This window comes from Zonotrichia albicollis, chromosome 7, assembly GCF_047830755.1.
Source record: "Zonotrichia albicollis isolate bZonAlb1 chromosome 7, bZonAlb1.hap1, whole genome shotgun sequence".
Lineage (NCBI taxonomy): Eukaryota > Metazoa > Chordata > Aves > Passeriformes > Passerellidae > Zonotrichia > Zonotrichia albicollis.
In genome coordinates this window covers 34573643-34586086 of record NC_133825.1, presented here as the reverse complement: position 1 = coordinate 34586086, position 12444 = coordinate 34573643, and the positions used below count along the sequence as shown (strand labels likewise).

At 36.3% G+C, this 12444-nt stretch overlaps 1 protein-coding gene across 1 annotated transcript in view; it reads right to left on the bottom strand.

Moving 5' to 3' along the window:
* Positions 1-16: 16 nt before the first annotated feature.
* Positions 17-12444, bottom strand: part of TBC1D12 (TBC1 domain family member 12) — a 40380-nt gene continuing 27952 nt past the window's right edge. The window contains 10 exon segments of the mRNA XM_005481226.3: positions 17-1684; positions 1913-2171; positions 3266-3375; positions 3689-3817; positions 5682-5753; positions 6436-6530; positions 8002-8082; positions 8707-8813; positions 9152-9269; positions 10858-10940. Of these exon segments, the coding sequence (XP_005481283.2) occupies positions 1616-1684; positions 1913-2171; positions 3266-3375; positions 3689-3817; positions 5682-5753; positions 6436-6530; positions 8002-8082; positions 8707-8813; positions 9152-9269; positions 10858-10940 (1123 nt within the window). The 3' untranslated portion in view covers positions 17-1615.

The following is a 12444-nucleotide window of genomic DNA, read 5'->3' as shown; positions in this document are numbered from 1 at the left end:
GGGAAAGAAGCACGGCCCGCAGCTAATATAAGTTTTATTTACACAGGAATCGGTACTAGTGGTCTTAAAGGAAGGCTTGAGCCTTCTATTTACAGTTATATACAGATTTATAGTTGAAAAGTAAGAAAACTGTACAAGATAACACAAAAATATAAGACAAATTGGATCCAATTAGTGAATACATAAGTTAAGAAAAATCGGACATTTACATTTCAAATTGTAATGTTATGAGTAGCATATATGTAGATTTTAAACCAGATAGCAACGCAAGTTACACCACACTAAATCTTTACCCCGATTATGCAGACTCTGCTTTTAAAACACCAGACAACTGGAAGCCTCCTGCACTTAAAAATACATAATGGAAATTTTTACTTGATTTCCAGAGGGACCAGTTACAAAAACCCACATGTAAGGAATTTATTTACATTAAATATTAGGAAAAAATGGATCAAGAGAGTGCAAGTGTTCCTCACCTGCAGTGCTATCCATTTTAAATTTGTCCCCTACAACCACAGGTTGTTGTATAGCATCTTCTAGAACAGGAAATGTTTGAAAATATTTGCCGTGACACATACAGCATGACCTTATGTCTCACAGTTAAAAGATGTTAGAGAATTATCACTTAACAGATGCTTTTTGGATTTCAGTATTGCACACTAACAAAAAGACAGTTTCAAAAACAATTCTGTGTCTGCATTATTTCCAAGTGTAAAAAGTGGCTGCTTCTTTGAGAACACAAAATCCTTTAGATAGCCTTGTCATTTTCTAGTGTTCACCATTACATACAAGTATTTTTTAGTTGGAAATGACTCGACAATATAAAACTTCTGGTGGCAAAACCCTTTAACAGAATACCCACTCCATTTACTGCACAATCAATACACCAAAACAAATGCCTAAACACCACTTGCTTTGAAAGCTGTACAGTGAAAATAGCAGCCCTGTTCTTACCACTGTTTAAAATTCAGATTATTTTTGCTCTAGGTTTGGGCACAATATGTCTACAGTTCCTGAGTTAATTACATTTGCCCAGACTGAAGAATGAAGCTGCAACTTAAAAAAAAACCCAAAACAAGTAAATAAGACAATACCCCTTCCCAAATCTTAACCACCTTGCACATAAACACACCAAACCATTCTATTTGGTCCTCAATACTTGCAAATTGTTAATTTTGGAGGTAATGTTTGCACCAAAGCATTTGGTTTGGATAGCAGTTTTGGGGTCTTAAGATTTAGCATTTCCCTCATCCCCTCCAAAAAGTGCCTTTGTGGTATTTTTAAAAACAGTTATGCCTCAAAAATTTGCTTAAAGTACCAACAGAAGTTATTACAAATGTTTATTGCATTGAGCTGATTCTTTTAAAGTATTAAATATGAACTCCTCGCTTCTCAGTTTCATAGGTTTTAGTATTCTGTGTGAAATCAGATCTTCCCATGGCAAAAACTAATACTGGCAAAAGGGTGAAGATTTCATCAGTTCGTTACTCCACTGAGAGCTGTGTCTTTTTTCCATCTCGTTTTCACATTTTCTTTAGTGCTTTTCCCACATAGAAGTGACATGAAGACTTCTTTGTCATCCAGTGGTTTTCCACATTTCCAATGGACCCCAACATTAGCTTTTTGGTGCTGGGCTATGGTTCTTGTCCCCTTCTTTGTTGTCCTTCATCAGTGAGGCAAACACCTGGAAAAGTAAATCACTGAATGAATATGAAGGCTGCCAGTGTTATAATAATATCCATATTAACTGCCACAATATTAGCATGCAGATGAATTTCTAGAATGAGACACTAGGAAGGAAGTGCCCATTGCTCAGGAGTCAGACAAGCAGCTTAAATAATCACAAAGAGAGGTGCCCCATATATTCATGTGCTGACATGTCGGATTTGATATCTACCTCCAAGAAACTCACCTGTGCCCATTTTTTGTTACTGTTCTGCATCTGAATAGCTGCAATACAACTAAAAAGCTTTTCTGATGTAATATCTTCTGGAAGTTTTGTTAGAAACTGTGCTATATGAATAAAGTCCATCTGTAGGAGAATATCTTCATATAACCGAAGGATTCCTAATCCTGTCCTAAACAAAAATTCTTCTCCATCTCTACAGAAAACATCCCAGACACGACAGGCCAGATCAAGTGGTAATGACTTGCTGTAGAGTGTAAAAATCCTACAAATGAGTCAAAAACAAACAAAAAGGAAGAGTTATAACTTATTTCAGAAAAAATGAAAAGACAACTTCTTTAAATCTCAGTTACATTACTTTAAAGTAAGCAGAAGACAAGTTATTTTATACATTTTTTCCCCTATTTCAATGATCCACAAGTCTCCAGTTCTTGAAGTCAGAACTTGTACTGTGAAAGCCATCTCTTTTGATGCCACAGGAAATCCTCCATTTCAATGCCATCTCCTTTAGAAAGCTCTGGCTAGAAAGGTGACAAATCTCTTCATACTCCAACAGAGTATAATAAACACATAAGAACTTAAGCAACAAAGATCACCACTGTGTGACTTAACCTTTCCCATTTAAGCCATAAAGTTTAACAGCTCTGTTCATTTGTTTCCTAAACTAAATCTAAAGCCACAACTAATCTCAATAGAGGGCTGCATCCCACCAATGTACTAATGATAAATCAATAGCTACATTTCTGTGATACATTTTCGAGTTTTTCATGTAAAAATCTAATAATAATTCTAGATGAAGCTCACCCTTATGCACAAACAGATACTCTGTTTTTGACAGCACTACCACACTTCAAGGGTGCCTGCACTACTACCTTCCATTACAGACACACACACACAGAGCTTGCTACTCTGTGCTTTAGAACATTCCTTACTTCAAATTTTTCACTGCATTTTCAAGTTTATCCCTTTTTAAAACCAGGCCTTAAATTTCATCCTCCCTCTGCTTTAAAGTCTCTATTCCTACAGCCATGCTTTCTTCAGTAGCTGACTATGCTCATTTCACTTACAATCACAGTACACCATACTGCTATGGTGTAGTAGCCTCCTCTCCCCTGCTTATGTCACATAACTGCAGCAACAAGAAAATGAACACACAGAACTCCTGTTTGTCTCATTTTTTAACTGAATACATCCCTTTTAATAAAGCTTGAAGCCTGCCAGAGGAACTGCAGTTACACAAAACAGTTCACCATGATTTCACAAGACCTACTGAATGCCTTTTTTATGCTTTATTCCAGTGCTGAAAGACCTATAGCAAAGTAGAAAGTGTTCCAACAGTTCTGTGTTCTATGAACTCACCAGTCTATCAAATATATGTCTGGAGTAAGACTGTATGACTTGAAATGAAGAAACAATTTAGGAAGATTTTCTTCAAAAAATACTTCAAAGGCTGCAAAGTATTTCAGCATCTGTAGGGATAGTGAAGCACATGATAAGCCATCATCAAAAGAATGGTTGTAAACCAACACAAACCCCACCAAGAACTGATGTCAACACAGCATAATGTGACTCCTTAGGATAAGTAAAATGATTAAATGATCCTAGAGGAGAAATCAAAACATGAGAATGAGTTCTATGGATTAGTACCTAGTATTCTCACTTTTATAATCACAGGTTAAAGTTCTCCATTATTCAATAGGACAAAAGGAAGTCATCAATAAAACAACTATGCTTCAAGTCAAAAGAACGGTAAGGTCCAAAACCAGAAAACTCAGTGCATACCATGCTGTGATCCACACGGAAAAAGGCCAGCTGGCATGGCTTGTTTAGAAGGTTAGCAAAGGCAATGAAAGCATCTGCCTCCTCCAGATTGAGAATGAGCACAGCAGCAATGAAGGACATCCCTTGTACCTTCAAGTGGGAAAAGCATGGGGCAAATAAAGGTGAGTAGGTTCAGTAGATCTTACATCTTTGGAAATGGAAATATTTACAGTTTGCAATTTATCAAGTACTATTGCATAACATTTCCAGATGAATAGAAACAAGGTGGATAAATTATTTTTATGCATGCAATCAATTTGATTCCAGCAGTTCAGACGCTCTGGGAGGTCTCATGATCACAAGTCCTCAGGACTTGAAATACAAGAAAGTTAAAACCACACAGAGTGAATGCAGAGCTCATGAGAAACAAAACCTGGTCTCAAGTTCATTGTTAAACTATGGGAAAAGCAGTCATGGAGAAAAACTTCACATATGGGACAGTTTAGACCCAGACAGATACATTGGAACTGAGACAAAATTCTGTTTCAGAACAGTCAATACATGCCTTTCCACTTGCCAAACCATAATTTTTCACATATATAAAATTACTTCTAGGTGGTTAGCTGCAGTGCAAGTTTACATTTTTCCACCATTACTCTCCCAAAAACACTTTAGCCTGCAATAAAAGTAAAGAGCATGATTCTTGTAGTTAAATGATGATCTGAATACCCATTATCCTAACAATAATTTTACCAATTTAAATTGCAATCATCTTTATTCCACTGTCTCTAAACATTCATGCTGCCTGTTCTCATTAAAAAAAAACCCATGCAGTCAGCATTTTAACCAACTAGGGAAAAGAGTATTGATATGCATCAGAAACAGACAATCAGCTTTCCATTTCTGGGGCATAAATAGGTGTGGAAATAAGATTTCATTACATTTACTGCCATATTAACATTTTAAAAATGTGATAAGAAATATCAACACTAGCTATACTTCTAATGGAAAAGAGAAGACTTATCTACAAAAAATTACTTCTTTGAATTTTGAGACTCCACCCTGGGAACAAGCAGTCTCAGAACCTGCAGAGTTTGTAATCTCACTTAAAAAATATGGGAGAGTCTCCAAAAATGAGGTCACAGATGACAGAATTCAGGCCTAAAAACATTTGAACATGAAAAACCAACTAGTTATTTATGCAGAGTCCCAAGCATATCTGATTTAGAGAGGAAGACACACCCTGTGCTAAATAATGCTTTGTTGTATGGATGAGACTTAAAACTTTTCAAGTGTTTTTGAGCCCTGAAGCATTAGAGCTTGTGAAAGATGTTCCTAGATACCCCCAGGAACAAAGGAAAACAAAACCCTTTTCTTCATTACTGTTCATTATTTAAATGCTTCTGTAAGCTAACACCATTCAGAGAGATGTTAGGTTTAGTTGGTTTGTTCAGGGGTTTTTGACAGTTTTTTTAATGGGTTTTTTTGCTTGTCTTTAAACACAGTAATGTTTGCTGAAAACAGTCTAATCTTCACTGAACTCAGAGGGAGTGATTATTCTGTGTCAGCAAGACACTAAGATGGAATTTCTGGATTTTAGGACGTGCAGTAGTGAAGCAGGGAGTATCACTATGGAAATGGCAACTGGGAAGAAAAAGTAAGACAGAACAAGTGAGGTGCTAACTGGAAGCCCACTAACACCTTGTGGGCTTCTTTCCTGTGGATACTCTGTCAGAACTATAATGTCTTATGAACACACCCATTTAAAATTTTCCATGCAATCCAGATATTCAACAATGACATTCAGTACATTTTCAGCTATTTAATTGTCTCTAAGAACTACCATCGTCATGACTGCTATGAAATAACTGCCAAAGTCTAATTATTAAAGCATAATAAATTATTATTATGCTTGTAGCATAATGTTTAGAACACCTATTTATTAAATATACTTTAATACATGACATCTTAAGCTTATTTGTCATGTTAGAAACATTGTACAGCAAATACTTACATATCCCACATCTGGTCTGTAACATGTATATGCTCCCAAAACGCTATGAAGGAGATCATGATAAGGACCACCCTAATAAGAGGAGAGAGTAGAAGGAGAAAAGAAATAGTTATTAAAAACAAAAATACAGGAAAGGAACAAGCTGATATTTTAAGATGCAGGTGAGCCAGTGAATTGCTGCTTTCTTCATACCTAGAGTAATACCATCTTTTACTTCAAGCATTACCACAAATGCTTTTGAGATGTTAAAAGAAAAGTAACAATAATCCCATTAAATAATTCAGCAGAAACCAGTACATAATAGAAAATGAGGCTATCTGGTACAGATCCAAGGTTGGACTTTCCTTTTCAGAGACAATGGGTATTTTGATTCTTCGTAGTGCAAATTACTGTATACCGATATTGCATCTTATTTTATATACATGTATGCACATATTATAGCTATATAAAAATCATAAAGCCTGAAAATGCATCAAGATTTCCGTAGCAGTGAGAATACTCTCATTTCTGCCTGTAGTTTCATAATTAATAGGAATCAATTAATAGGAATCTCATCAACAGGAATCTCATACATTTTCAAGGAGAAAAAAAAATCTCATGGTCCATCACTAAGTGTCTCTACTTTATTCTCATTTAAGAACATTTAAGAAGTCCAAACAACTTCTAAAAACTCTTCCATATTTGGCCAGTTATGTTTCTTGTTTAACTATTCAGAATTTTAAAGCTGTCATAATGAAAGTTAAAGGCATCTCACCTTCTGGAAAATATACAGGGATGGAAATGTGCGCGATATATCCAACTTAATTAGCTCCAGACTGGCCTCACGATCAGCAACAGATGCACCTGCATCTGCAAGCAAAACCAACATTTATTAAAGCTGATCAATTCTACAAACTTCAGAACAAAACTCCGGTAGGCACATAAAGACAAGGAAGGCAGCATTCATCCAAAAGCTTCCAGAAGAAATTCTGCCAGCCCTTGAATTATCTCTGTTCAATCCTCTCCACAGGGGCATGACAAAAACACTAGTGAAAATGTGGGAAAAAATACAGGTAAAAGACTTGGGGAAAGAGCTCTTTCAGAAGGCTTAAATCAGACAAGATTTCCAACTGGAAAGCAAAGATGACAATCTGATGAACAGCTAAACAGAACCTGCTCTGCTGAAGCTTGGGAAGCAGCATTTCATTCCAGTCTTCCTAAAACTATCATAATAGTTGGTCTTGCAGACTTTGCTACCAAAGATTAGTAATAAGCACTGTCAGCTTGCTTGCTTTTCAGAGATGAAAATTCTATCACTCTTCAGTTTCTCTTATTACACCATTTCCCAGGACATCTGGCACAATTAAAACAGCTCCTTCTCCCTTCATTCCCATCCAGAACTATTACCTCTCAAAAAACCAGATTACCTAAGCTTTTCCCCAAAGACAGCCCACACCCCCCACAACAAAAGAACAAGCAAAGCCACACTCCACAGACCAAGGGCGATGGCAAACATGTTTTCCAAGGATAAGCATGTTTACAGTCATATACACCCCCCAAATTTTTTATAAATTGTTTGTCTCAAGACAACCTTCAGATGAGTCACAGGGCTATCCTATGGCAAGCACAAACAACTAAAGTAATGGAAAAGACACTAATCACAGGGCAGCATTTTAAAAATTATCAGTCAACAGCACAAAGAGTTAACCTTTATAACAAGGAGACATCCAACATTAAAAACATCACTGATACTATTTTTAACAGAAAGAACATGCACAGGAGACAGCAGTATGCCAGTGAATAAACTGCATTTGACAAAAGAGTGCTAATATCCCCACTTAATAGATCTGGAAGGAAGGGCCATCTGGGCAGGCAAGGAAATACAAGTGGGATCTGAAATGTGTCATGTTTTGTATTTTTCACCTCTCAGTTTCAGAACTAAAAATTAGAGGATATTCTTTTTTTTTTTTTTTCTCAAAATCATGGATGTGATACTGAGGAGAACCCATCTAAGACGAGCTAAGCAAGAGCATGTATTGCAATTGAGTTTCCTGTTTCTTATTTTTGTATTTCATCTAATATTTTCATGAGAGCCTGAGTCTTGATACTTCAAAGGAAACATTTATTTCAAAGTAGCACATGCAATATTTTAATCTGTCTTTTATTGATACAGTAAGTGGTACCAAGCCCCTTGCTCACTGACTTGTTATAAGACAGCAAACATTTAAGTAAGGAATGACTTTGAGAACTTTTAACAAGTACTCTTGATGCTGAAATTGCAGAAGAACTTGTGAGACTTCTTGATTTTGTAAAAGTTGATAGGAGGTTGTTGAGCACTCACCTTCTATGTCGTTCTCAGTACTTGTCTCACTGAAGCTTTTCCATCGTTCCTTAGCTCTTGACAAGAAGATTTCATAAAGTTCTGCAAGAAAGCAAAACAAAACCAATAACCAAAAGGGAAGTAGTAAGAAAAGCACCCATTCAAGACAAAAGCATGCTAAGTATTCTTGGCTCTGGTTATTTGGTTTCATCACTGGGGGCAGGAAACGAGTCTATGAGATGGTTACCACGATACACAGTTTTATAGTGTGCACTGTATTGTACTTTCTGCTGGGAACATGCAAATTATGACAGGGAAATCATGCCTTACATAATTCAGATTTGTATTTTTGAATAAAATGCTTACAATTCATCAGTCATTAGTCATAAAATAAAGCAATTCCCCTTTTCACCCCCTTAAGAAAGCAAAGCTACAAATTCTCAGTTTTAAACAAAACAACTGTTTTCTGGGGGGAAGCACTACCTTAATTCTTAAAATACTAAATGTTTTTCTAAGCAGGTTTTGAACCTTGTTTCCATAATTTATGAGGCTACAGTGTCTAACTGTAAAACATAATTGTTCCTAGCCTTATAAAATACATTTATTCAGAAAGAAACATACCCTGATTTATAGACATAGATTTTTTTTTTTTTTTAAAAGCTCACATTTTTCTTTGAAAATAATCAACTTAATTTTGCATTAACATGTGATCTGTTAGGAACATACCAGGAGTGATGTTTAATTCATTTCCCACAGCTAGACTCCAAACCTTCCCACGTACACTTGGGGGCAATCCCTGCCACCACAGCTCTCGAACTCTTCGGGTAGCACGCCTAATATGTAGGAGCAGGGAGAAGAAAAAAACAAAAGGCACGTATTGCACATTTTTGTTTTGTAAAATCACTGGGCAATTTACAAGCAAAATAACATATTGTTTACCAAATCAATATTCAAAGATCTCTGCTGATGCTAAAGCCCCAGTAAAAACCCCCAAACATTCAGCTCCCAGAAAGCACATGTCATGTTGCTCTGTAATGACCTCACACTATATCATGGCAACAAAAACTGACTTCTTGACAACACAGAAAAGGAAAATAAGGTATGTGGTCCTCAGTTTCCAGAGGAGAAACAAGCCATGCTTGCCTCATTTATACAGCAGAACTTTACTTACATGCCTTCCCAGTTAGGTAGTATTTCATTGACCCAAATCACCATAGCACTAGCGATATTCTCTTCTTGCTTGAAACGCTCTCTCATTATTTTTTTCCTTTTATGTGCTTCTTTAATTTCTGTCAGGCATAACATGTTAATAACTCTGTATTAGTGTATACAAATTAGTAGGTAAATAATTCAGCTACTACCCAAGTATTTAGATGTCTAAAAGATCAAGGGTAAATTACTGTTGCATGTACTATTTCTGTTGATTGTAGGTGTATTTCTCTGGACATTTTTAAATTTAAGCTAAGTTGTTCAAATACAGTGATTTAGACAAGCAAAAATCAGGCTAGAAAACTAAGATAATTCTCTTCTGCAGTACACAGGATAACTAATAAGCAAGCACATCATCAGCGCTCTTTTCCACTCATGATTTTCATACAATATTTCATCTGAGCCTTATTCATTTATTAGACTAACCAGCAATATGTATGGATAATTTTATTATTTAAAAGTGCAATTCTACATCCATTTTAAAACTATTCAAATTTTACTGAAGCTTCCACCTAAAAGGATTCTTATTTTCTTTTCTGGAAACAGGACCTAAAGACCTAAGACAAAGTCACAATGCTGAACAAGAGAACAATGTCCTGCCTTCTGATAAAAAAAAGATCATTTGCAGATTCCTCTTATCAAAAAGGCTAAAAGAAGGACAGACCAATGCTCTCCTGACATCACTTAGAACCACTGTGAAATTGCAAGACATTTTCTATTTAAGCATGCACTGGTGACATCAAGAGAGTAAACATGCCCTCCCTGGTAAACAGAGATGGCTGACCAGCTTCATCAAGGTTTTACTGAAGCTTTGAGTGTGTAGCAACAGTTAATAAACTAGGGCACACACATGAAAACACCACACATGGCTGAACCTCCAAAGATGCCGTTATTAAAGAACACAGACCACAGATCACAATTTACAAGAAACACACCACAAGAGCAGAGTGAAATGCATTGTCAAATGCTGTGGATTTCTTATTGCATCTTTCAAAGTAAGCTGCCATGGATCCATAGATGATCAGTCCGTTCAGAAGCTTGTATTTCTGACAATAGCCCAAGTAAAACATGCAGCACAGATTCTTAAAATAGCTTATTCCCCGAATACTAGGCACAAGACTACAAAAGTCCTTTCAACAACTATTCATAGATTGACACAGCACCAGATGCTACAGATCTGTTTTTTAATTAATCGTGCCTAGTGGGAATAAGAAGGTTCACACAGGTACAACTGATTGAAAAATAACCCCAAAGTTTTCATCTCTCTTCACATTGAAATTGATCTGAAATTCTTAGGAAACCAGATCTTAAAGCAGTCAGCTTTATTATACTGTGGCTCGTAGTGGCAACTGCAGCAACACAGCTTGCAAAAAGAGTCCAAGTATCCAGAAAGTTTCTACTACACAAGTATCTTAAAAACATTAAGTCTTTCCTTAAAAAGTAAATGAAAGGTTAAGTTGCATTCTGAACTTAGCTACGTTCATTGTAGTACAATAACAATTTGATAACTGAGGTCTGTTTTAAACTGCATGCCCCTATGCACCAGAGAATAACCCAGACATTACACAAGAGGTTCTTTAATGTACCCACTTGCCTACAAGCCAGGATTTGCTTTATTTTTGCAGCAGAGCGGAGAGGAATTACAGTGATTGCTGGCAGTGGACATACCTCGTTTTTTTGCTTCTGCCACCATCTCGTCATACTCCTGTCGATGACGTAAAGCCTCCTCCACTGATTTGGCAGGAAGATTTCTGAAAACAAGTTGTTCCTGAATTCAATACACACAAATGACATTCTGGACCATTTCAGAACAGGATTAAATTCGGTTTCTCTCAAAGGTGAGCTTTGGGGCTGCCGTACTGTCAGTGTTCCAGTAACAGCTGCAGAGAACTACTAGATGTTTGCTGCTCCTGTTTTTTAGTTCTCCTAGAGCTTCCCCCAAAGTAAGGTTACTGAATTTGTTGAACACCTGGAATGATGCTCAAGTGAGTGACAAAAGGAAAATGCTGATATACAATGTAGTTATTTATTCCAATGCATTTCTGGCCATGTGTATTTTAATCATATGTTCATATGAAATCTATAATGAAGTATTTTCAACAAAAGGTAAAGGTTTTTATTCATTGTAGTTAACCTCTTAAAATTCTCACAAAAGAAGGTAAGTTTGCCAAAGGAAGAAAGGGTAGATCACCCCTGATGTCAGAGCTGAAGCTAAGGAAGCTTGGTGCAATCTAAAAGTTCACCACATAAAAATGTGTTTGTTTTTTGGCTGCATAATGATCCCCTAATTGCTAAACACACTTCCTCTTGACCAAGGAGACTCACTTCAAAGAAAATTAGAGCACAGGGTTTGGTCTCAGGCTCTTAACTAATGTCTAGTCTACTTTGGTCCAAAATAAATAGAAAACAGTTTTGTTGTTTTAATATTTAAAAAGTTTTCTGTCTCCTCTCTCATATAAGCAGACAAAATAACTTATTAATATTTTCAATGAAAGTGACAGCAGAATGTATTTTCAAAGGTTAGACTGTGGCAACACACTGCATGCTTGGGATGGCACTCCAATTTGAAAGAAGTGTCATTTGTAAAAGCTTATTTATCTTGGCTTGTGAATTCTAATACTGTAAAAGTAAAGAAAAACATCAGCAATCAAGTTGTTGCATATCTTACCCTCTACCATACAGTAAAAGAAATAATGCACTTATGAAAACAAATACTCATAGTAATCTGTAATTCCATTCAGAATATTTCTGTCTTAGGAAGGAATGAGTTTATACAGTCCCAGAGAGAATATCCAAAGAAACACTAATATGCTTTATTTTCCATTTCCTAATTGGAAGAGATTAGAGCAAACATTTAACAGTGCTATCACAAGCTTTTCCATGGTGCAATTTGAAAACATTGCTCTATTTGTTTTCTTTATGTTCTTAGTCAGCAGCTCCTTTCTCTTTTCTTCAAACTGCTGAAGACTGTGGATCTGAAAATACTGACCATTTTTTATTACTATTCTTATTTGTACTTTATGTGGATTTTGTTACATCTTCGACTGCTGTTTCTCTGCCTTCAGCTGCACTTTTAGGTATTACCTACCTAAGATGTTTTAAGTTTCCAAAATAGGGTAAGGGAGGATAAGGGAGAAGGAAGTGCACACTGAAAAAGCAGGGAAGAAACAAATTAAGAAAATTCCTGAAGATTTGAGGATGCCCAGAGCATGGTCACAGACAGCTGTGAGACACAGTAGATTACAGACTGGTGGC